This window comes from Centruroides sculpturatus, unplaced genomic scaffold, assembly GCF_000671375.1.
Source record: "Centruroides sculpturatus isolate CEXI.00-Female unplaced genomic scaffold, Cexi_2.0 scaffold1566, whole genome shotgun sequence".
Lineage (NCBI taxonomy): Eukaryota > Metazoa > Arthropoda > Arachnida > Scorpiones > Buthidae > Centruroides > Centruroides sculpturatus.
Genome location: NW_019386514.1, coordinates 43,083 through 70,426, shown reverse-complemented (window position 1 = coordinate 70,426; position 27,344 = coordinate 43,083). Strand labels below are relative to the sequence as shown.

At 27.3% G+C, this 27,344-nt stretch overlaps 1 protein-coding gene across 1 annotated transcript in view; it reads right to left on the bottom strand.

The window, feature by feature from the left end:
• LOC111615195 (DNA helicase INO80-like) overlaps window positions 1–27,344 on the bottom strand; it is a 79,098-nt gene that overhangs the window by 32,108 nt on the left and 19,646 nt on the right. Inside the window, exons 4-16 of the mRNA XM_023356603.1 lie at window positions 25,582–25,764; window positions 25,455–25,508; window positions 24,788–24,991; window positions 23,405–23,594; window positions 21,815–21,882; window positions 21,309–21,375; window positions 15,801–15,901; window positions 15,618–15,731; window positions 15,435–15,530; window positions 14,700–14,902; window positions 5,019–5,103; window positions 4,826–4,943; window positions 1,037–1,122 (exon numbers count right to left, since the gene is read on the bottom strand). Of these exons, the coding sequence (XP_023212371.1) occupies window positions 1,037–1,122; window positions 4,826–4,943; window positions 5,019–5,103; window positions 14,700–14,902; window positions 15,435–15,530; window positions 15,618–15,731; window positions 15,801–15,901; window positions 21,309–21,375; window positions 21,815–21,882; window positions 23,405–23,594; window positions 24,788–24,991; window positions 25,455–25,508; window positions 25,582–25,764 (1,569 nt within the window). The remainder of the gene's footprint in view (window positions 1–1,036; window positions 1,123–4,825; window positions 4,944–5,018; window positions 5,104–14,699; window positions 14,903–15,434; window positions 15,531–15,617; window positions 15,732–15,800; window positions 15,902–21,308; window positions 21,376–21,814; window positions 21,883–23,404; window positions 23,595–24,787; window positions 24,992–25,454; window positions 25,509–25,581; window positions 25,765–27,344) is intronic.

Here is a 27,344-nt window from a genome sequence, read left to right as displayed (position 1 = left end):
AGCATTTAGCTTTCTGAAGTCTATGAGAACAATTATTTGGCATTGACGGCCGCAAATTTCACGCCAATAAGCTGCCTTGACTGGTTGGATTATATTATCAACTCAATTTCATATTTATTTTCACTTCACAGTCCTTCTCTGTTCTTTTTCCATTATTTACACTTGTAGGTCATTTCATTGTTATCCACATTTGATATCATCACTTATCACATTGCCATGACGCTCATGTCTGTCTGCTACAACTGTCAAGAATTAACGTGATTGGCAAAGCATAGTGACAGTGGGCCAATAGAGAATAGGGTGCATGATCCTTGCCATAATGCGGTTTGCACGCCAATTTTTGTAGTGCATTAATTAAGCCGAATAGTTGAATATCCTATTTGTTGCATCACTAGTAATCATGAATATTTTCATTTAACTACTGAATAATATTTCAGAGGCTCAAATAAAGACTTAACTAAAAATAAATTTTAAAACTTGAATAAAATTTTCAAAATTTACATCACATGACATTATTATATAAATTTTCTAATAGTCTGATATCTTATGTACTTATTTTTATTTTAAATCAGTAATCACTTTAGCTATCAACAATCAGTCAATATTAATTAATTTAAATTGTAATATAAAATGTATATAATATGTATAATATAAATGTATTTTAAAATATACTTAAAAAACTTATATTTTACATTACTAAGTGTTAAATTTTTACCAGTTTTAAATCATATTTATAATAATTTTTTCTGCATGTTATTATACAAATATATAGAATTCTAACACAAATAAGGTAAAAAAAAATCATGATTCACAAATAAACATTTTTGCTTAAATGGTTATAAATTAAAACAACTTAGTGTTGTTTTAATTTATAACTTTAACCATTTTAACTTTAAAGTTTGAAAGCTGATATAAAAAAAGTAAAGACAATTACAAAATCTGACAAGAGAACTATTATTCCTATTGTCTTGATGCTTATAAAAATATTCATAAAAATTCAAAATGTATAAATATTAGATTAAAATCACATTCTTACCTTATCTGATAATTCATTTTCAACATCTTTCTTTATCCTTCTTAACATGAAAGGTTTTAATATCATATGCAATCGAGAAAGATGTTCTGAAACAAAATTTTATATGTATATTCATGTAACACATTAAAAATAATACTCTTAAAATATTTTCAAAATCAGCGGTAAAATAATTTTTTATCATGGTATTTTCCATACTTATTTCTCTTTATTTCAATAAATATACATAAATTATAACTGTTAAAAAATGAAATTTTATGTTTAAAAAAAATCCAGCAACGAGTTGCATAACTTTCCCAGCTATTATGAGATCTTATTTAGAAAATAACTTACGCGCACACATAATTTTTTTGGTGTTTTTTTAATACTTTTTTTGATTCAGGAGGTCTCAAAAGTGGAGATTTGCAAAAAAACTTGGAGGGGCAAATTTGACACACAGAGTGAATGGGACAATTTCCACGAATGCCATAATCAATTATTATCAATGAATTGTCATACTTATGGAAATCAAAATTGTGTATAAACACAGTACAGTGTTTGCATACCTATGCCATAAAATTTTTATGGTACGGATGCTGCAAACACTGTGTTTATACATGATTTTGAGTTCCATAAGTATAGTATTATAAGTGTAGTCAACCACAAAGATTTTTTCATATGTTTACAATGAAAACTTTTTCCTTATTTAAGAAATAATTGATTTTGTTACAAAATAAGACTTCAAACTGTAACTTGACAAATTTATACAAACCAATTGTTACAAATAATTTTATAAGATAATATCATAAAAATGTATGTATTATCAAAATTTATATAAATTATAATCCTAATATATAATTATTTAATTGATATTAATATTTTATTTTTTGTTAAAATTTTACTGATTATTACATTTTCATATATAGATTTTTTTGTATGTTTCTACTTATATCTTTAATTAAAATAACTAAGACATAAAATTAAAATTTGTGATTTCTTAAAATCATATTGAGAATAATAATAGAAATTGTTATGTTTTTCATACCCCTGACTTGAATTTTCAAATAGAAATACTAGTACATATTAGTTTATTCACATGAAAAATACTGTTATAAATTCAAGTATAAAAGAATTTAACATTATTTTATTTTTAAATTTAAATGTATAAATAAAATCTCATTATAACAGCCTTCAGTGAAAAAGGTTTTTGTTACACTAAAATAAATGTTGAAATAATTTACATTTTCTGTTAGCCACTAGGGGGCATCATGTTCTTGTACTATTGACACCAAAAATGATGAGGCATTTTATTTCATAGTTGTAGTTTTTCTAGACATTTCTCTGCTGTAAGTTTGTTTATTTAATTAAATTGTTTTTCACGATAATGCTGTGTGTCATCTAAAATACTCATTACATCATTGAAACAGTTTATTCACCACAATAAAAAAATTTCAGTTGTAAATTCTACTGAAACATTAAATTCACTACAGATAACACTGTACTGTGCTCACTACAGATATAAGACCTGTTAAAAGTATTATTGTCATGGAAGATTTACTATTAAAAAGACAAATGGGTAGAAAGGTAGCTGAAAATTTTGTTTTAAATGCTTTTGTTATTTTATAAGAATAATAAATTTATTGAAAACAGTTTTTCAAATTTCATTATACTGAAAAGTTAATGAAATTTAAAAAACTGTTTTCAATAATTTTATTTGTTACGAATATTAATTTTCATTTTCAATAATATTAATGAAGTATTTGTTCAGTTATAACACAAAACAATGAGTTATTTAAAAATTTTATTCAACAAACAGTTATAATAGAATTCTTTCCATGTTAAATGCAGTAAAACAATTGAACAAAAAAAAACTGAAACTACAGGTACACCACAAAATTTCCAGTGCCCTTGGTACTGGAAATTTTGTGTGAAGTTCAGAAAAATGGTTAACCTGGCAAGCCAAGTTAACCATTTTTTTGAACTAACCATGGTGACATAAAACAATAATTCATCAATTCACCTCTAACCCACTAAAGCCTGGTACTCACATGCAGAAATTACAGTACAATTGAAAAGTGTGCTATCTGCCAGCCATAAATATAAACAAGCTACTACAGTAGATAGGCCATGTGCCAGTAGTTTGAAAATGGTGCCGACCAGAATTGCATTGTTATATCAATTAAACTTTCTAAGTTTGCTTATGATCTTATCGCAAATAAAAAAGCACAAAACCAAAGAATTTGGATAGGAAAACTATTTGAAATCATTGGAAGTTATGAATATTGAATACTTTTGGACCCAAATTATGGTTATGCTATTCTGAATACTTTACACAGTAAGTACATTTATTTGACATTGATATTTTAATCAGATAGTGATATAGTGTATAAATGAAATATTTTAGTGTATCAGTGTATAAATAAAACTTTAGCCTTGCCAACTGCCATAGTTTAAATGTTATTGTCCCATGTGATGTTCTATGATGATGCTACTACACAACCTTCTTGTTGATCTAATTTTTACCGTTCTGCTTTCCACAATGGCAAAAGTTGAAAATTCTCAATTTTGTATTCTATCAGCTTTGATGGCAAAAGTGATGTCATTTTCTCTTTTCTGTCGACAGTTTTAGTCATCCATTTCTGCATGTGTGTACCAGGCTTAATTATACACCTCTCATGTTTCTAAAGTATACTATGGACTATTAGAAACTTAAATAAATACTAAACATAAATTACATTTGACACTATTAACCACTGACACTCTCATCTCTGTCTCAGAAACCAAAGCTAGGGTCAAATTTAAGCAAAATAAACAAATGTCACGAAATTACAGTATAACCATAAGTGCAATGTAAATAATGTAAATAAGCAGGTTTTACATAGAACACCATCTGTGGCTATCCAGTAAACTAGTCCAGTGGCCTCAGGAATTTCAAGTTCCTTCTTGTAACTTTGTCCAAATTAAAGGTGGTGCTGAACCATCAGTTGCTGGAAATTTGGTGACAAACCTGTATTTATTTTGAAAAATAAGCCAGCAACATTTAAAATTTTGGTGGAGCCAACTGTTATCATATTTTATTTAAAAAACCTGTTATATTTTTAACTATTATAAAATGACAAAATGCTCAATTTTGAGAGTAGGGACGAGTTCTATAAAAAATTGTAAATGTTAATAACAAGTAAAATTGTCATTAAGTCTGACTGTACTCAAGATAAGACACACGACCTCCTTTATCTCCCAACCCTCTTGACCTTTAAATTAATGACCAAAATTTAATAGCATCACTCTCTCTAATACACAAAACCTCCCTGTGAAATTTCAGAAATTTTTGATAAAAAGCACAGGAGTTATTAAACTTCAAACAGTGTGAACAAAATTGTGCCCATCACACACTAACATCCATACATACAAATTTTACCCCTGAATTTTTTGCCTTTCTCGACGTTTCAAGATCTAAGTTCATAAATGTAAAAATTTGGGGAGTCATTTTTTGCTGGATTACCATACTTTCTGTATAACAGCCAGGTAAGTAGTAATAATAATCCATTTCAAAGAAAATTATCATCAAAATAGCAAAACAATAAATTTCTAAATCTTCAAATTTTTACTATTATTTGTAGATTATTAAAATTAAAAGTATCTCAATGGAAAAAAATCATCTTTTATAAATAAATATTCAAATTTTTTTAAGTTTTTGTAAACATTTATATATGTAAAAATTTATTTAAGGTGTATGACTTTTGTAACACATTTAAAATTATTATTATATAAATTGCTTAAAAAATAATCTATATTAAATTTGTAGAAACTCACTTTCATCAATAGTTGATTTATTTTCTGCATGACTTTCAATATCTTTAGAAAACCATTCATTAAATTCTTCATGAGAATCAAATAATGTTGGCATAATAAAATGTAATAGAGCCCATAGCTACAAATTATAAAAAAAACAATACAATGAATGGCAAATTACTAGATTTTACTGTAATGAAAAAATAAAACATACCTCAGCCATACTATTTTGAATTGGTGTTCCTGATAGAAGTAATCTGTTTCTACAATTAAATCCTAATAATATCTTCCACCGTACACTAAAAATTACATAAAAGAAAAGCTTTTAGTCATTTTAATATTCTAAAAACTAATGATAGGTTTATTCAACTCATTTGTAATAATAGAATGATCATTCAAATCTATAAAATTCCTTCTTTTAGTTAAATTCATGATAATTCTTGGTTTTTAATAATAAAATGATGTAATCACTTTATATTTTTCACATTAAGCATAAACATATCAAAGTCCTCAAACCATTTTTAAAATTCCATTATTAATAGCAGGATATTTAAATTAATAATTTTATAAATTAAAGTGAAACAACAATCAAGGTTTTTTAAATTTTAAATAAGAATGCTTAAAAATTAAAAACGTTTTAAATTATTCACCATAGAAACAGATCAAAACACAACCTAAATAACTCATTCAATTAGCCATTGATTTTTACAGTATATTTCTATCTCTGTTTGCCAACAAAACAAAAAATAATTTTTTGGACCAAATTTTAATTTGAGACTAAGAAACTCATGTAACTCTAAGTAATTTTTCATTTTTAAATGTTAAAATGTACCAAAAAAAGAGTGAGTGAATCATTTGGATAAACCCATCACTACTAGAAATATGCAATACATATTAGTTCTCATGCAAAATTATCAATATGTGAAAAGAGTATAGTGTATTTATTATCAATATTTTTTAAAATTCTAATTGAACTGAATTTATTTTCAATTAATCAATAACTCTGAATTAAAAATTAATGTTTACAAAACTATGTTAAAATAAATATAGTAATTTTGCAAACATTAAAATTATTCTATTGGGTTGTTCAGAAAGTAATTTTGTTTTTTTACCACCTGTATTTTTACCTGCCAATTTCATTCTAAATTGTATTGTCATTATATATTTTGACAGCTGACATTTCAAGGTTTATTTGTAAAAATTTTATTTGATTTTTTGCAGTTGTTTTTTTTGGTGTCCCATCAAATACGGAAAATCTAAAGTAGTATTTTTAGCATATTTTGCTTTCTTATTATCAAAAAGGTAAGAATGCTGTTCAAGCAAGAAAACAATTGTGTGACATGTATGGAGAAGATGTGTTGACAGAACAACAGTACCAAAACTGGTTCACAAAATTTTTTCCAGCAATTTTGATATTGAAGATGCACCACATTCTGGAAGGCCAGTTGAAGCTAATGAAGTAAAATAAAGGTATTCATTGAAGCAAACACAGAATAACAACATGAGAAATCACTAAGAGATTAAATTTGTTGAATTCAACAATTTGTAATCACTTGAAACAACTTGGTTTCATTTCAAAGCTTGCTATATGGGTTCCACATGTTCTTAAAAAAAGAGATTTGCTCTGTCACACTGACATCTGTGATTGGCTTCCCAAATGTCAAGAAAATGATGAATTTTTGAAGCAAATCATAACTGGTGACAAAAAATGGATTGTTTATTAACAATGTTGAATGCAAGCGATCATGGAGTAGAAGAAATGAGTCAGCTCAAAGCACTTTGAAAGCTGATATTCATTAAAAAAAAAAAAAAAAAAAGTGATGTTTTCTGTTTGGTAGGATTTTAAGGAAATTGTTTTTATTTTTTAGCTGCTACCAGACAATTCCACAATTGATTTGAAAGTGTACTGCATTCAACGGGACAAATTGAGTGATACCATCAGATAGAAAAGGACAGAATTGATTAACAGAAAAGGTGTAGTGTTTCACCATGATAATGCCAGACCTCACACAAGTTTGGTAACTCATCAAACTGTCACAGCTTGGATAGAATGTGCTACCAAACCCACCATATTCATCAGATCTGGCACCTTCAGATTATTTACAAAATTTTTTAAACAATAAAACATTACTTCAAATGAGGATGTCAAAAGTCACTTGGATCAATTTTTTGTAAGCAAAGATCAGAACTTTTATGAGTGTGGAATCATGTTACTACCAGAAAGATGGCAAAAGGTATTGGACCAAAATGGTCAATATATAATTCAATAAAATATTTATATATTACTAGCTGCAAGGACCTGCTTCACTGGTTTTTATTTGTTCGTACATTTGTATGTAATATAGTTTTTGTTTTTTATATATAAAAGACTGTTTTTCTAAGTAATCTAGAATCTAGCTGCAAGGAACCGCTTTGCTGGGTTTTTAGTTGTGGGCAAAAAGTAACGATAGTGAAGATTAAGATAATTACATTATAGCCAATCTTACCCGTTTTCACAAATTGCAAGAATTAGGTCCCCCGTTTCCAGACTAATTAGAGACCTGGTCCTGATTCTATTTCTGAACGTCTCCTGTTCACGTCCAGTCAAACAAACTATTTTCATTGTTTCTGGAACGTTTACAATCATTCTATAATTGAACCAATATTTGAATTTTATGTTCAAATTAAATTCGAACAAATTCGAACATAACATTCGAAATAGAAAACCACTTTCAGCCCTATATCTCCCGCACCCTTATAGCTATCGAGACCCAACCCCCACAGTGCACGAATGGAGACTTGCAGCTACTACCACATACAAACACCATTCACATGCGATGTGTAGTTTTGGCGGAAAAGTGAAATATAGGGACATACACGTCCATTTATATATATATATGTCAAAGTATAATTTAAGTACATGAGTTTTTAAAAATATCTTAGTATGTTATTTAACCAGAAACTTTTTATTTATTTTTTTAGGAAAAATTATTTTATTTTCAGATTCATTTTTGATTGTTAATATTCTGTACTTGGAAATTTACATAAAATAAGAAAATTAGTTTTTAACATTTTTAAATTTAAAAATTTTCAGTTAGTTAATTATTGTATGGATTAACGAAATTGTTTGAAAAAGCAATGCAAAAAATATTATTATTTGACATCAGTTTTAACAATGAGTATATTTCTATTATTGAATTATAATAAAAATAGCATTTAAGAAAACTTGCTGTAAAATTTCAAAATTAAAACTAAAGTTTTGCTTTACTAAATACATTTCTATTAATATAAATTATAAAATTATTGTATAACTTAAAAATGAAAATAGCAATTATCAAAGTGTATTCTTAAATTAACATTTAGTTTTTCTAATGAAAATTATTTCTATCAGGTTGTAAAGGTGAAATTTAGACATTTCAAGTCTTTTTCTACAAATAACCGGAAAAAATATTCTAGAACATTTGATGTGGGTATATAAGTAGAGTAACTAAAAGGCATTTCATTAGATACTTCATTAGAAATACAGTAGACACATCAGCAATGTCTGACAATATGAAATTTTTGAAATTAGCAGCTATGAAAACAAGAGATGACTGGGATGTGTACCCAATGGCACTCCATACAATCACTGCAGGTGCTGGACCCACATGACAATGATGAATACAAACTGGCAATGATTGTTCCCCTAGGTGCTCCATATACAGAAATGGCCATCATGATGCTGTACACAGAACCACGCAAAACAGCAATAGTGTGGTATGATAAATCACAGTCCCAGTAAGCCACGATTCTACCACAATCAAACCCTGATGTTCTGTAGGCATTCCTCTTCCTTACACAAGGCATAAAAAAACCTTTACACAAGCAAACAACATGCAAATGTGATTTCTGTATGAAAAACCAGCTTTACAATCTTCACTTTTATACAGACTGTAAGTGGCCTTACTCCACTGCCTTTGCAAGCATGCATTGAAATACTAATCATTTGCATATCCCAGCATGTACCTTGCATGCAAATTTAGCATTTGTTGTGTGCTGCATTCATGGTGTAGCAATTTTAATGGCCAGCAGTGTCCTTTTCTGTAAGCTACAAATGTCTATTTATTTTGGTTTTCCATCAAGCATTCTTTGTTGATGGAAAATCCATATTCTAAATGAGCATCACCAGGAACATAATTAAAATAATCTCCACAAATGTTTCAAGTTCTTTCACGTCATCACACTGATGTGGCAGACTAAGCCAGAAAAATCAAACCTGTCATGCTGTCTGGAATAGAGTTTAATTATATCACTAATTCATGGGGATGGCAAAATATCTATGTATTACTTGGCAATTTTATCAGCTGTAGAACCATTTATCACCGATCAACCACAAGAGTTTCTAATGTAACTAGTAGCCCGGGATGCCCCTTAGTGGACGTTCTAGCAGCATTACAAATTCCTACGAGGCATGTTTGATGCACTTAATATATGGTTTCTATTATTAAAATATTACCTATATAGTTTTCGAAACTATTTCAAACCTTATTGTCATATCATAGTCATTCAAACCTATCCATTTTTTCATTATTCGCCCCCTAGTGCACATTACAGGTATTCCATGATAATAATAAATCCCTATTACAAATATACTGATATATTTATATTGACCTAATGAATAATAATTTATATTGTTAATTTAAATGTTTGAAATATGATACAGGATAGGGGCACCTCTAGTGCCTGTTTTTGGCATAACATTACACAGACGGATGGACATGCATTCAATGAGTTAAGGAAATAGTTAAAAAAAGTGTCAAGAAATTAGTGACCAAGAAGTTACCATTAATTTCATATTATTATTAAAAGAAATAGAGGCATGCATTCACCAAAGAATATTTCACATCTCTGCATTAAATGAAGTTTATTAGTCCAGATATTACATATAAATTATATGAACATATTATTGATCAAACTACTGTTTTCATAAAAAAAAAAATAATAAATATTTGTTATTATGAAATCTATCTTCATTTTCTAGTAACTGTAAATTAAAAATTTATAGCATGCAAAACTTGTTAATTTAAATAGATTTCACTATTAAAATCAACAAAAGTTCAATAGATGGGTAACACTCAAATGAGATAAAGATAATTAACCATAGTGAAATCTGTTCAAATTACAATTAATAGGTTTAACATGCTATAATACTAGAAATAATAGTAATGTCACTTAACGTGTTTTGCTTCCAAGCTCCTCATCTATATTTCAAATTTAATACATACTTCATTTCTCAGCTTCTCCAAAAGTTGAAAAGGGCAAACATTAAAACAGAAATAAAGAAATAAATACAGTATCATCATCTTTCCAAAAAGGACTTTTAGTGACACTTTGCAAAAATAGTAAATGAAAAAAGTGACTTTTAGTTGAAACAGTGATTAGTTCCAATCCCTGTAATCATTGTAAATTGCAAGCATTGCTGAAGTGTAGACAGATTCTACATACCATTTATTCAGTAAGTGCTTAAACTGACTGCTAGCTAGGTTGCCGACTGCTTTTCAGCGAATCCTGCACAACACTTAAAAATAAGCTATTTACAATTTAAAAACCTAGATTTCTTTCACAAAACAATTTAAAGCCACATAATTCAAATTTTTTACTTTCTTGAAATATTGAAGTAAATATTAGTAATTATTATACTTAAATTTAATCAGTATGCATGATGTAATGTTAGATCATCATACATATCATGACACATCAATGTGCACATTCAATTCACTTATTCTTTTTGCCCTTTCCATTAAATGATGCATTATACACTGCAAAAATAATGTTTTTCCTTTTCCAGATTTAATACCAAATTTCCTAAGATTTGTAAGACTTTTCCCTGATCTGATAATTCCTGAGATTCCAGGTTTACTAGGTTTCCAGATCAATTCGACACCCTGTCATTGTTGAAAACATTTGTGAAATTCTTCGAAGATGGTCATCAGTGCCTCTAAAAATTTAACATCTGTGACAGTGTCAAATCAGCCACCTTTGAGAACTTTCTTCAGTCTTGAAACAAAGAAGTCATACAATGGAGCTAATCCATATATATAAAAATGAATGTTTATCTGTTTGTCTGTCTGTCTGCCCTTCGTGCATTACTACACCATTTATCTGATTGCCATGTAACCTTGGAAAGTTTTTTAATACACTCCCACAAAGGTTTCTGGCATAGTACATTTATCCTATGATAGATGGTGTGCGTGTATATGAGCATTTCAGCACGGTTAGGAGTTGAAACTTGAAATTTGGTACACAGTTAAGCTGGACGCACACATGCAGCGCAACAAGGAAAAGCGGTGTCGAAAACGCATCTTCGCCACGCGGCGGCAATCCGCTTACATTTTGGCGCATGCCTTCAGTATTCAAGATGGCGAATGATACCAATATTGTCGTTATCCACGTGCTTACAAATTTTGTTTTGTATGGCTTGCTTTATTTAGTTAGAAGATTTTGTCGAAAATTTGAACAAAGATTTTGGATTAGAGAGATTTTCTTGGATTGATAACGAACTGGTGTACAAAATATGCTTATTCCTCGATAAAGAATACTATTTTGAGTAAGATTTGATTGTTTTGTTCTTTGAATTAAATTACATATGATTATTTGTGTAGAATTTGTGTAAAACTTATCATCTTTCCTCTTTATTCTGATGTTAGTTATCTTGGCCAACCGTGTTGAATTTTCCACCATTAAAACATCATGTGATTGTATTTTCTCACGTGACTACCAGACAAACTGTTATTGGCTGATAGAAACATATCTTGGCGACGGTTGCCGCAAAAGATAAAATTCAACCAACTTTTGCGGCACAAAATCAACTTCTGTGATGAGAAAAAGTGACGTCATCCTGCTGTGTTGCATGTGTGCATCCGGCTTTAGGGTATGTCACAAGAATGCACACTAACAAGGAATTTTTTGAAATCCCCCCGCAGGGAAAGTGACAGGATTCAGGCTTCAACAATGGAAGTGTTAAGAGAAAGCAACATGCAAGATTTACAGGTGCAGATGCAGTTTTTTGCATTAAATCGAACATAATTTTAGACCCATCTAAACATTTTCTAATTAGTCTGGAAACAGGGGAACCTAATTCTTGCATTCTGTGAAAATGGGTAAGATTGGCTGTAATGTAATAATCTTAATCTTTGCTATTGTTACTTTTTGCCCAAGCAACACCGGGCTTATCTGCTAGTCCAGAGAATACAGTGTTTCATGTTTTGCCAAAAACTTGCACAAGTAATGCTGTGAGAACAGGTAAATTGCCATGGTGTAACACCCACTCTTCGCCTTTCCATTTTTCTAGTTGTTTTTCCCATTTGAATTCTCATAAATGTCTCAGAACCTCAATATAGAAGTTTTCGTGATTGTTTTCCCTGATAGAGCATACCCATGGTAGACAATACTGTCACAGTCAAAGAAAATTAGGAGTATAACTTTTGTTTTGCTGTGCACCTGGCATGTCTTCTTTGGTCATGTTGATGAGAGACTTCTAAGAATTTCTGTTTTGTCTCTGAATCATATTCATACACCCATGATTCATAACCTGTGATGAGTTGTTTTAAAGAACAATTCAAATCACATGAATGCTAAAACAAATCAGAGGCAATTGTCTAGCAGTCTTCACATTGCTCCTCTATTATTAGCATGGCACAAACTTTGCAGAGATGCAGATCATGTTCAAATCAAATCTTTAAAATGTCATAGAAACTCACCAAAATTCTAACCTCTTCAGGAATCTCCAGCACAGTCAATTAATACTCATTTTAAACAAGATTTCTGAATTTTTATTTGTAGAATTTCGCCGGATGATAATTTTAATTTAATCAAAGAAGACACAGAATAAAAGTGGTTTTCAAAAAATATTTTTGGACAGACTGTGTCTTCTTTGATTAAAGATTACTGAACTTGTCAGTCATTTCCTCATTCTATAATGTGGAGGGTTGTCCATAATGTGAGTCACTTTTGACACATTCTCTTCCCTCTCAAGCAATAGAACCATTCAAAAAAATTGTGAACAACTCATGGCACCATTTCTGTAAGCTATTTTCAATAATTCAAACATTTTCTCAGAAGTTTTACCAATTTTAAAGTAGAATTTGATGTACACACATTACTACATACTCTGATATCTCAAAATCTTTGTAAAGCCACATAATGTCAACTTTTACCATATCTGCCAGCCAGCTGAATGCTAATCCAGTAAAACCTTGATTTAATGGATTAGTATGGGCAAGGTATATCCATTACAGCTAAAAGTCCATTATTATATAATAAAGTAGTTTTTCAAAAGTGTGTTAAAAATTGCAAATTAGATTATCTGTTTTGACTTATGTAGATACATTTGTGTAATTAAAATTATGCATGCATGTAAAGTTAAATTTCCCTAAAAAAATTTTCTACATGTATTATTGCTTATGTTTTCATTGTAGTTCTGGGATTGTAATAAACCAGTATATGATCTAAATTGAAATAAACAAACATTTTTTGGAAAATATACTTTAATTGTATTTAACTAGACAAATAAATAATGCTCTTAAGAAAGAAAACAAACATTTAAATTTGACAAAAACACAAAACAATTTTCTTTTTATTGTCTTCAAATAATGATACAGTGGAACTCCATTTATCTAGAATAATGAAGATAGACATACAAAAAACCTATGTAAAAAAATCAAAGAACTAACTTGTTAGTAGTACATTCTTGCCTGACTATAATGTTGCAGCTGTAAGAATACCATTTTCCCCTGGCTCAATGCCAATTTTGAACACTTTCAACTTTATAACCAAGGATCTTGTAACAAAAATAAATACAGTAAATCACAATTACTTCAGTTCAAATTAGTCCTTTGGTTTCTCTATGGAGCACTACACCTAATTACCGGCTGGCCTTGAAAAAGATCATAAAGAGAAGTTCTATCCCACACAAATGATCAGGAAACTTATGTACATGTACTGTACCAACTCATAGAATACAATAAACTGATACTGTATGCAGATATGACTTTTGCTTTATACTGTTAATATTGTTGTAAAAGTATATATAATGAGCAATAAATATAATATAATGTACTGTACATCTAAACCGTGTCATTTATGTCTTTAATGAATTTTCTGGCTTGATCCCGGTACCATTTGAACCAGATAAATGGGGTTCCACTGTATATTGAGACACTCCCATTGTGGCATAAAATAAAAACTCTTGGATTTGATAAAAAATTAAAATATAATAACCCATTAATTTAATTACATATAAGAAGCATTTTAAACATTTTAAGATTAACAGGATGTTAATTTTGTCCATTTAATTGATGTTTACTTACAGTACATGCCAACAAGTTGAGCTAGCTGGCATGCTATTGCCTTTGTGCTACAGGACTAGACTAGTCCAGATATTTTTTAAACAAGCCACATATATAACTATAGATATCAAAAATAAAAATCATAACATTTAACTTATTTTGTCTTGAAATTACAAATTATAACTCTCAAATAATAATTCATCTTTACATAAGCATCTTTCTTAAAAGCATTAAAGTATGCAAAAAAATCATTAGATAGAATAGCTTGCACCAGATTACACAGTTTATTTATTGTATTAAAGAATATTACTATACAAACTTTATTTACTTATTACTATTATTTTTTAATTATGGTATACTTTACAAAGTCCAACACTCATGCATAGTACTATATAATTTTATATGAAAATTAACTTAAAAATATATATATCACAATTGAAATCTAAAAAAGTTTTCATCAATATCCAACTAATGTTAGAATTAGTCATCAACAATTATTATGCATCAATGTTGGAATTTGTAATTATAGTATGTAATTATTAGAAATAGTATGTATTATATTTTGTTAATTGTTATTTCACAAAATATACCTTGAAGTGCTTTTTATTGCTTGAGCCTCATCTAATACCATATACTGCCATTTAATCCGCTGAAAATACTTCACATCTTGAACAACGAGTTGATAACTTGTGATAAGAACATGAAAAGAGGCATTTGATGTATGAAGATCTTTCTGATTCCAAAACTTTCTCAAAATTTTACGATCACAGGTATTGCCCCAATAGGGAAGAACCTATAAAAAATCATTAAATAATTAGTGAACATTTATATTGTAAATCTGTTAATGAGTCAGATAGTAGTAGTTACTTAATATCTATTAGACAATACAGCATTTTGCTATATTTCAATTACTTTGCATTTGAAACAGTTTTGAGAACTGAATCTATTATATTCTTACAAATTATCAAAAATAATATCTAATATATACACATTAATACAGGAATTTTAAACTATAACAGAATTTAAAAAGTAAGTAAGAGTGTGAATGTAAGCAATTAAATATTAAAATTTTTAGATCAATAGAATAACAAAGTAAATATATATTCAAATAAAATTCAAATTAACAAAATATCAACACTCCCAATCTGATAGAAGTTCTCTCTTAATTTAAAACAGAATTTTTAAATAATACATATGCATTCTTATTTAAATTTTTAGAATATCCAGAACAATTGCTTTGATAAAACAAATATGCAAATTTATTTATTTATTATTTTTAAAATGCAAGAAAAATTTTTCTCAATACTATAAATAGTAATATTTACCTTAAACTTAGGAACAAATTTTGTGAATTCTTGTTGCCAATTATGTAAAGTGGAAGCAGGTGCAATGATAAGAAATGGTCCCCAAATCCCTTGTGTCTGAAAGTAAATAAATTTACAGAAATTGAAATAAAAAATAAGAACCTAATAATCTCTAAAAAAATTATCTGAATCAAATAATTTTACCTCAACTAATGTTGCAAGAAAAGCAATTGTTTGAACTGTTTTTCCTAATCCCATTTCATCAGCAAGTATGCCATTAATTCCTTTATCATAAAGATTATTTAACCAATTCATTCCCTAAAAGAAATGTTTGAAAAATTTTACAATTCAAAAACATTTCAGATTATTTAATTTACACTTACTTACTTTTAATTGATATGTTTTTAATTTTCCAACAAACATTTGTGGTTGAGGCAAATCTTCATCTGTGCTCACACTTGGATTAGTAAGTCGAAAATTTTCATTGACTAAAAATTGAAAAATGTGAATATATTAATATTAATATGAATATACTATATAAGTTTAATACTNAAAAAAAGTGTCAAGAAATTAGTGACCAAGAAGTTACCATTAATTTCATATTATTATTAAAAGAAATAGAGGCATGCATTCACCAAAGAATATTTCACATCTCTGCATTAAATGAAGTTTATTAGTCCAGATATTACATATAAATTATATGAACATATAATTTATATATCAAACTACTATTTTCATTAAAAAAAATTATTTCTAGGTTAATTTTATATGAAAATTAACTTAAAAATATACATATTACAACTAAAGTCTAAAAAGGTTTTCATCAATATCCAACTAATGTTAGAATTAGTCATTAACAATTATTAATGTTTAAATCATATCCAAAAAGTTAGTTAATTTTAAATTACCATGTAATTGAGATGAGAAATATTTTAAAAACTAAGATAAAATAACAACAGATCAGCCCATTGATCTATTATTTTTTTTTTATCTTCCTCAAACAAATAACAATTTAAAATTAGTTATGTGCAGATAGAGAATAAATATAAAATATTTGCATGGAGCAAATATTTTATATTTGTCTAGTTTTTCACTCTAGGACCTACAATGAAAAACTAAACTATTATTGTTCTAGGGTCTAGGTCATTAATACTTTGTTTACTTATTTGTATACAGTAGTGAATTTAGAAGATAATAGATAAATAAACATATGACAGCTAATTTGATAAACATCTATATAGATAAAAAACATTGTTTACTTTATGACTTTGATCTATTCCCAATCACAAAGATTCTCTTTGAAATATTTGAGTATGCCTAAATGAAATGTAGACTTGGATACTAATGATGATAACATCATTATTATACCAGACATCAAATTGTGTGTGGTGACAAGTGCAAAATAACAAAATTTATAACTCAATTTGAGCTTAATTTCAGTAAACTACTGGATTTTAACAATAATTTTTCTCAAACAGTCAAAAAAAAATCCACTTATTCATTTATTAAATAAGTAAATAAATAGAAAACAAAAAAAATGCAACAACTGTAAAACATCAATGTGTCAATATTTATCAAATTTTCTTGTAGTCCTCTTATGTTAAACAATATAGAACATCAGAAAAGTTTAAATTCCAATGTTTTGCTCACTTTTCATGTAGTTAGCTTTATACTTTACAATTTAATTTTATAACTTTTGTAATTAATAAATATTAATTAAAAACTAATAACTCTCAACATAGTTAAAACAATATACAGCTTTCTAAAACACTTCATTTCCAGTTTACAAATGATTACATCTTAGTAATTTTTCTTTCAATTGTTTCCTAACTAAGTGCCACAGTCACAATGTTACGGAAACAGAAACATGTTTCCGTAAATGTCTGTCTCTTTAATCCAAATAAATATAATTTTGGTAGACTATCACACAGCCATCAGATTAGGTACTTCTTGCCAAAACTAGCCAAATTGGTAATAAAAAACATAGATGAAAAAATACAAGATATCCCTGGTGTAAAGAGTGTGATGAGATATGTACTTGACTATTTATTAATTTATAATAATAAAATAACAAATGATAAAACAATATTAAATATAATAAATAATATAGATAAAAATATAAAATTTGATTGTGAATTAGAAAAACCGAATCAAATAAATTTTTTAGATATTACAATAACTAATGATATTGATAAATTCTCATTTAAAACATATAAAAAAATATGTAATGTAAATAAAACCATCAACTATTACTCTAGTATTCCTGACACTATAAAAAAGAATACATACATGATGGCTTTAGAAAATATATATACAAGAACTACTAATAATAGAGAACAAAAAATGTGTGAGACTCAGCCTTGTTTACTAACTTACAGCCTGACCTAAATCCTTAACAATACTATTTTATCAATTAAGTATCAAATTTTACACCTGGGAGTTAATTACTCAGCAAGTTCTGAGTTGCAAAAGGACACTTTCACATAACCTTCCGACTTATTATTGCAAAGTTGTCAAATGAATATAGCTACAAACCAATTTTTGTTGCAGTCGTCGCCATTCTTTCTATGTGTTACCGTCTTCACCTGATCCTTAGAAGGTTTTTGTTTCAACTCATCGCTCAGTGCATATTCTTGGATTTACCTACAAACCATCAACTTACGAATGTCTTAAGTGCCAGCCCTTTGGATTATTTCATCAGAAACCCAACAAACTAAGTGCCTTTTATTGGAATTATTACTGACGTCGCCAATTCAGAACTGTTGAACCTCATAAAGACTTACCCAACCTCAAGGTAATTATCACCATGCAGCAATTGTAAACTCTCTCTCTCTCGTTCACGTATTATACCATCAAAAGAACTTAATTAACCTTAAATGTAAAAGATGTATAGTGTATCGGTACCCATTAAACTTTTGTTATGTTAACCGAGTCTCTGTGTTAGTCACTTCTGGTGCACTGTCTCTCACTCCATCCGCCCAAACAACTGCATCTGCGACCGCTTGCATAACAACTGTAACCCTCTCATCCTGACAGAGGTTACACTGGTGTCAGTGCTGACAAAGACTAAGACCCACTGGTCACAAATGGAATTAAAAGAATTAGACAATAAGTTTATATTGAATGATTACGTCATGAATAATCTAAAACTTTGGCACAAACAGTATTATAAAAACAGATTTAATACTAAATATAAAAAAGACAAAAAATATAAAGCATTTCCCTATATTAATAATATTTTTAATGACTGCAGCAAGATCCTAAAAAAAAAAAAAATATTGTTTTGGCCCCATCTTTGACCAATAAAATTTCACATAACGTTTATAGTGGGGATGAGAAAAAATACAAAGCCAATGTTAATAAATTAAAAAAAAAAAAAAAAAAAAGTGTTGTTTATAAAATTAATTGTAATTGTCAAAACCCAAAAAATTATATAGGTGAAACTAGTAGGATGTTAGAATTAAGAATTAAAGAACATGAAGCAGCTATAAGATTAAAACATAATAATTCACCGTTGTTCAACCACATCAAAAATAGTAATTGTCAGATTGATGGAAACAATATAAAAATACTCCATTCAGAAAAAGATATGTACAAATGCAAATTTAAAGAACATATTGAAATTATAAAATCTAATAGTGAAAATTTAGTTAATATTTCAAACAGTATGCAAATTGATCAACAGTAGTATAATATGGTAGAGAGTGCGACAGTAAAAAAATAACTTCAGAGTAATGTATTGCAAATGAATGGAAGGAAATATATTATAAAATTATGTATTTTTTTCATAATTTGTTAAACAATTCTCATTATCATTGCAAATAGCCTATAAAATAGTTACTATAATTGCAGTTATCCTAAAATAAAAGTTTGTAATAACAAAAGCACCTTGGAGAAGTTTTAAATAATGTACTTATGGAAATTTCTATTATATGTTATAAAGATATCAAAGGAGGTATGTATTCTAAATATTATATGTTGTAAAAGATTAGTCTTTATTATTATTAAATAACGGGTACAGTATTATTATAATTATGGTCACTTTGTTATTATTTCTTAAAAAGGTGTACCTTCGTGAATTTTATTGTCGTATTTAAGAAAATCTTTTTAATATTATCCAACATATGGCCATGGTTTGTGAAAACAAAACCAGAAGTATCATATGAATGTAACGGAAAAAAATTTTTTTTAAGAAAAGAGGCGAGCCCCTTGTTTAAGTATAAAAGAGATTTTTTGTGTCATAAAATATAATCTACACGCATCAAAATTTGTTAAATGAGTAATTATAGTTTAATATTTTTTATAGAATTGCACTGAAGAAGGGCTTAGAAATTAAATAAGCCCAAAATGCATATGGAAATAATAAAAGAAGTACCTAACCTGATGGCTGTGTGATAGTCTACCAAAATTATTTTTATTCAGATTAAAGAGACAGACATTTATGGAAATATATAAAACAGCTACCATATTTGATATTTGCAAGAAACATATTACAAATTAAAATAGCAAAATATTTTATTATGCAAATTTGAAAGAAGAAAAGGATAGACCAAATCCAAAAATCCAATAAAAAGAAACTAATATGTAAAAAATATATGAAGTATTTGTGAGTTTTAAACAGTTATCACAAAAAATTTTTGTTCTCACTTGTATACTCTGTAAGTTTACACTTATAGAATAAGCAAATCACTAACTCCATAGTGTATAAATGGAATATATTCTCATGAAAAAGTCCCTGGACTTTATAAATATTTACCAACATAAAATTAGTCATAAAAGCAATGCTTTGTTGGAAAGAATCAAACTGTTTACACTATGATTGGACAAAGTCTAATTGAAAACAGTTTCAATTTAGTTTGTTGGAAAAAATGGGAATGTAATGAAAGTTCCCATTTTGAAGTCACTAACTCCAAAACAAAGACTTTCATTCTCTTTGTTAAGGAGACAAAGCATTACATCATAATGAAAACCAAAAGACAGTCAACAAGAATGGACAAAGTTGCTTACCATGAGGAAAAACACCATGGAAAGTTGAAAATTCCCTTATTCCAAATTGTTCCATTGTACTTTTTGTGTTAATACCTTTTTATCAAAGCACAATAGAACTGAATAATAAAAATAAGGAAAATTTGCACTCAAGCTATCATTTGAGACTAGACTCTTAATGAAATACAAAAATCAAAAGAATCTCTTACATTTAAAAGGAGATTGATTATTATAAAAATTAAAAGATTCCTTCCAAATGTAAAGTATTTATGACTGCTATAATGAAGCTTTTAAAGATACAGTAGAACCTCGAAAACTCGGCTCTCGATAACCCGGCACTCCGGATAACTCGGCCACACCCTGGCAGGGCAAAAAAATCCTTAGTTAATTAATTTTCATTATAGACAGCTTTATAAAAGTATAAAAGCTCTCATAAAGTATTTTTCTGAGGTCTGTGTTATCAGGTAAATTACTGTACACAGTGTATTCATTAATTTTCATTTTCATGTAGTAAAGGCTCTATGCCTTCATAAAGGACGTGCTTTTCCTTTGTTTATGGGTATTTGGGCAGTTTATTCTATGTTATATTCTCAAGTAAACAATACATATAAGTACAGTATATAAGTACAGTACAGTATTTTCTGAGGAAACACTCGTACTTATTTTTTTTACCCCATTCCCGATAACTCGGCATTTTCACAAACTCGGCCACCCTTCGGTCCACATTAGGCCGAGTTTTCGAGGTTCTACTGTAGTATGTATTACTGGAGGAAAAAACATTTGCAAATCTTAAAAATATAATCAGTTGTGTTGGTGATCAGTACAGATTTTGATATATACATTATTTTTCAATTTCTTTGCTTTAAATTGAAATATTGATAAAACTATTTAAAAGTTTCATATACTCACATTCATGACGGTTACTATATTGCTTCTTATTTCTTAATGAATTTATTTCATTATCAAAAGCTTTTGTCTGAAAAAGAAAATTTTGCTTTTAAATATATTTAATCTTTTTTGACCTAGTTTTTAACAAATTTTGATTTTTTTCCTAAGCGGAGACTTTTATATTACAAAATTCCTTATCTTGCATAAAATTCTCAGTGTTATACACTATTTTTATTATTTTTAATAAAAACACTTTTTTCCATAATAATAAATTTTTTGGATAATTTCTGATTTAAGTATTTTTAAAATGAAGAATTTCCAAAATACTTTGAGTTTAAATACAGTCAATTCCCTTAATTGGGTCACATTGGGACTAATCCTTCCTGTCCCAATTAAGCATTTAAAAGACATATTAGTTTATTAGTCTGGTTTTTGTTCTTTGAGATTTGGCCCAATAAAACAGCTGCCCAATTAAGCAGAATCAACTGTATTAATTTAATAGCTGACCATACTTTAAAAATACTTACATGTGCTTGGTGTTCTCTATATGCATTTTCAGCATTTTTTAAAGCCAAATTTTTCATTTCATTACTATCTAAGATAAAAATAACAACATAAATTGTGATATTATAAAAGTGTAAAATCAGATTATATAAATGAAAATTAAATTTTTTTAAAATTTCAAAACAAGACATATACTTTTGTTTTCCTCAAAATAAATAAATAAATAAAATTTTACATCATCAGAATACAGAAAAAATATGTTTAAATTTGGAGTCAATCTATTAATATAAAAAAATTAAAATATGTTATTTTGTTTTCATTATATATGTTCTTGGTATAGTAAGAACAAATGATAAATTTTCATAATTTTATATTATTGTATCTAGAAGACAGTTCATGCTTTGAAAATTATAACATAAAATCAAAAATGATATTATAATATAACATGCTAAATCCTGTTTGGAAGATTTAATGTTATTTTCTATAATTTATGTAGTTGAAAAAATCCATTTCAAGTATTTTGTTTTATTTTCATTTGTTATATATGTTGTAGATATTTATTTTGTTAAAAAATGTTACATATTCTTTAATTCAATTATTTTTATTTATTAATAAACATGTTATATTTCATACATTATCAGTGCATGGAAGATAAAGTCTTCAATAAAAAAAATACAAAAAAAAAAGTTCTAATTCTAAAAATTAATAAAAATTGTAGTATTACAGTATTAAAATCTTTTTTACTAAATTAATGGTAATGATAGCTAATAATATTTCTAATTTGTAAAGCCTGTTTTTAAATCATCTCAATTCAATTTAATAAACTTACAGTTGTGGTAGTTTTCATAATACAGCAGAACTTAAAAAGTTTCTGCATTCAAAGTTTACCATGTAAGAAGTTTAATTTCAAAAATACTAATTTTTCCCCATATAAAATGTTCCTATTTAAGTAGATGGAAATCCTTGTCCATGACTAGAATATGAATTCACTTTAAGTTTTTCAATTGCATCCTATCAAAAATTTTACATATTTAAATGCACATGAAAAGAAAAACAAATTACATTAAGAAATGCAAAAGATTTTGTGTCATTGCATGCATGATGTTGGGCTACTTGAATTTACAATTTTCTTACAGGGTTATCTGATGACAATGTTTGCAACAAACAGCAGGTTCTGACACACTATCACCCGCATATTGAAGTGTGTTTTCAATGCATATTAGTATGGTATTTGTAGATCTGTGATTTTGCTTGTGAGAATCATAGAAAATTTTTAATATAAGAAAACATTAAGGAGGCTATATTAGACAAATATCAAAATAAATATAAGTGTAAGCCTAATGTAGTGGGGACAATGTTAAATAAATACAAATTATTAAAAGAAAAGCTATATTATTTTAATTTCTTAAGATTTTTAAATTGGTCTGTTGAAAACTTCTTAACCAAATTCTACTGTAGTTGATACATTCTCAAGAAAAATAAAAAATAGTAGCAAGTATTTTAAAATTATTATTTATGAAAATAAATTAAGATAAAGTTGTTTATTAATACCAAACAGTAAAAATTAAACTGAAAATTTAACTTTTAATTAATTAAATGAATTAGTAACTTACCATACTGATCATCATCTACTTCAAGAACACATTTTCTTTGATCAACAATATCAGTTTTTACTTCATCCAATCTGCTTAGAATGTTCTCTTTGGAGAAATCTTGTAAACTACCCATTTTATGGCTCATGAAATGTGCATACAATTCTGTTTGAGTTATAAGGAAATTCAGCTTTCTTTGTTGTCTTTTAGCCTGTAATAACAAAAAATATATATATTTATTTTAAATCTATTATTATATTTGCTGAATTATTAAGTATTCTTGTGAAATTAAATATTTAATTTCTCTGACAACTCTATATAAATTTAGATTTATAATTTCTATAAATTTTATAAATGAAATTATTATTATTTGAATTTTATAATTCAAGTTATATTAATTCAATATTAAATGTATAAAAAAGAATACATCAAAACTACATAAGAATCACTTATCTATTCCACATATATAACTTAACATCATAATATTGAAAATTAAAAAATAGTAATAGTAATGTAACAACATTACTAATGCTATAACTACACCTGCAAATATCATTTTACTCTTAGAAAGTGTAATAACGATCAATTAAAAAAATAATAAATAAACAAACAATAATAATAATCCAATCTCTCTCTGATCACAAAGATAATGTACTTTTAGTCAAATTAATTATCTTTCCTCCAATTAATAGAAATTTATAATAGAATAGTTAAGATATTTAATGTTACATGTATAATTTTTGTAATTTATGTAATTGAATTTATGATATAGTATTTTTGTTGACATATTACTTTATTTTTTCCTTACATTTCTTTAACTTATCATCATTAATTTTACTATATATTTTGACTTTAATTAACCAAAAAATTTTTTAAATTGCATTTATCTAATAGTTAGATATATATAATTAATAGCAGAAAGAATAATATATCACCATGTTGGAATGTTTGTTTGTTTTAATATTTTTAAACCAATAACCATAGTTTATTATATTAATTTTGACCATTATAATAAAATGTTACTGTTTTTATTTTGCAGTTAATGTTTTACTTTTCAAACTACAACAAAATTTATAAATTCTTTATACTTAGCATGTTTACCCCTGATATATTCACAAAGACATAAGACAACTATTAAATATATGGAAAAAATAATTTTTATTAGTTAAACTTAACTGAAACATTAACTAATTTAAATATAGTTTTGTTATGCATTCCCAAACAAATTCACTAATCCTAGTCTACAAAAATAACATTTTAAAAATACAGATTTTTTATACAGTTTCACAATAATAACCATGAAATCAATTAGCATAAATACTCATATATGTAGAGGAAAAAATATACAAATGGACTAAAATATTGTTTTGGGTCATTAAATGTTAATGAGCAATTTAAATTTACCTCTCTTAATTCTATATCCATTCTTAATTGTTCTTGTGCTTCCTTTTCAGCTCGTTTTCTATGTTCTTTTTCTACTTTTTCATATCGTTTCCAATATAAAAGCATTTCTTTAGTCAATCTTCTTGCTCTACTAGGTGTATCCTTCATCACTTTTTGAGATAAGAGTGCTCCTTTTCTGCATTCTCTTTGGCATGCGTGAACAAGCTAACATATTTTTAAGTAAGATAAATGTGCAAAAATAATTACAAATAGTAACTATAATTCTGATTTTATAACAGAAAAAATTATAAAATCAGTTATATAAATTTATTTATTATTGTAAGTAATAAGTTTCTTTTTTCCATTTTGCATTCATTTCTATCAATGTGTTATTCTTATGATAAAAATTTTATATACTGCAAACAATTGAATATATAAATATGTTTCCTGTCTACAGTTATAATTCATTATCTCATGTTTTTGAAAAAATAAAAAATATTATTTAAATAAATTAATCTAAGTAAAATATTACTAAAGCCCATAATTGCAGAAATAAAAAGTACAATAAATTTACTTACAGAACAAAAAGTTTACAAAGTAACAGAATAATGGTTAAGAAAAATACTATTTGTAATCAATAAAACAACATTTATAATATGATAAACTGAATTTAAACTGTAATATTTACCCTTTTTGCAGTAGTTAACATTTCTTTATGAGCAGCAACTTTTTGTTTTTGTGCCTAAAAGATATTAATTTTATATTTCAATATTCTTATTTTTTTAATATAAAAAATTAAATGAATTTGTAATTACCCTACAGACTTCTTTTTTTGCTAAAGCAACCCAGATACGTTTTCGTTTTGTTGCCATAATTACTTCTTGACCTGCAGCAGTTTTTTTCTTTGATGGTTTTTGTTGAATTATTTCCATAGAATCTGCACCATTTTTAAATGATATCTTTTCTTCTTGCTTTATAGAACTTTGTTCAAAGTATTCCTTAAAAAAAAAAAAAAACACATTTAATTGAAAATAAATAAATATTTTTTAATGCCCCTTTCAAATTATTTAAAAAATAAATTAATTTCCCAAAAATAACTTTAAAATTTCAATATTCTAAAATCCATGGGCAAATTTGAGACAACACGCATGCTTGCTCGAATGAAAAAAATATAGAATAATAGAGTTTACACTTAAAAATTGTAAAATTTTGTATGGAGGATTTCCTAAACCATGTTAGAGCAAAACAATGTTGTAGAAGTACTGTGTTGTACAAGGGATACTAATATATTATAATTATCTACAGGGTTCCTACTCAAATTTTTGTTTTGAATTCCCTGACTTTCCCTGACCAACTTTGTCCAAATTCCCTGACCCTCACATTTTTTAATGTGGAATATCGACATAATAAAACAGCATTTACTGTGAACATTGAGTACATTTAGTCCTCCTTTTGCACAGTTAATATGCTTCAAAGACTGCCACATTAAAAAAATACAGTACATACATCCTGTAGAAAAATGTTTGATAGAATCCACAACTTCAATGTAATGATAAAATAAGCAATTTACAAACAAAACACAAGCTTTTTATTTTATCATCATTTATCATTATTATTTGTATGTAAATCTAGTAAATACAAGGTAACATAAAATCAACAAACAGTATTCTTTGATAAACAAATAGTACTGTACTGTGCTTAAAATGAACTCTTGACTTAGAAACACATAATTTTAAAATCAATATTTCAACAAAAAGAGTAACTTTTTTTAAACAGCAACTTAATTTTAACAAAAAGTTAAATTTAAAAATTTTTAAATAAAGCATTTTTCCTACATAAAAAAATCAATGATTGTACATAAAGAGAAATAGGTGTAAGTTTATACTATAGCTTCTCTAACAAATGCATCTAATTTATTGTAAAATCTTTTTATTTTTTTACAAAATGGACAATCAAAATACAGAGAAACTTCTTAGTATTAATCCTCTTTTTTCAAAATACAGATAATTAGAAAATAAAAAATGAATTACAATTCACAAAACACAAAAACTATTATATTAATGTAGTTTTAGCCTTTTCTCCTCAAGTGTATTTATTTTCATTTCAATCTCTTTTTCTTCCTTTTCGTGATCTTTTCTTAACATTTTCTTGTGTTGTTTTAAATCCTTAAGTTGTTGTGTAAGTTTTCTTTTTTCTTCAGCCCTCAATGTCTGCTGCTTCTGAATATCTTTTTTCTGTTGCAGAGATTCAATATATCGCTGTCTAGATCCTCTGACTGTTAACAACATTTTCTGGTCTATATTTATTTGATCAATACCTCCTGCAAAATGGATCCCATCATAAACTAAGCGTTGAGCAACTAAACTTTCTTCCTTAAGATTTTCACTCAACAGTGATTTGTTAACCGAGAAACCACTCTCAACACTTGCATTCCCATGTGAGAAAGAAAGAGAAATTTTGATAATAGACCATAGATCTTGCAGTTGCCTATCATCCTTCAAAATTTCACAATAAAATGTGTCCAGACCATCATCATCACTCCTTTCAGATATGAAGTCCTCAAACTTTGTAGAATAGG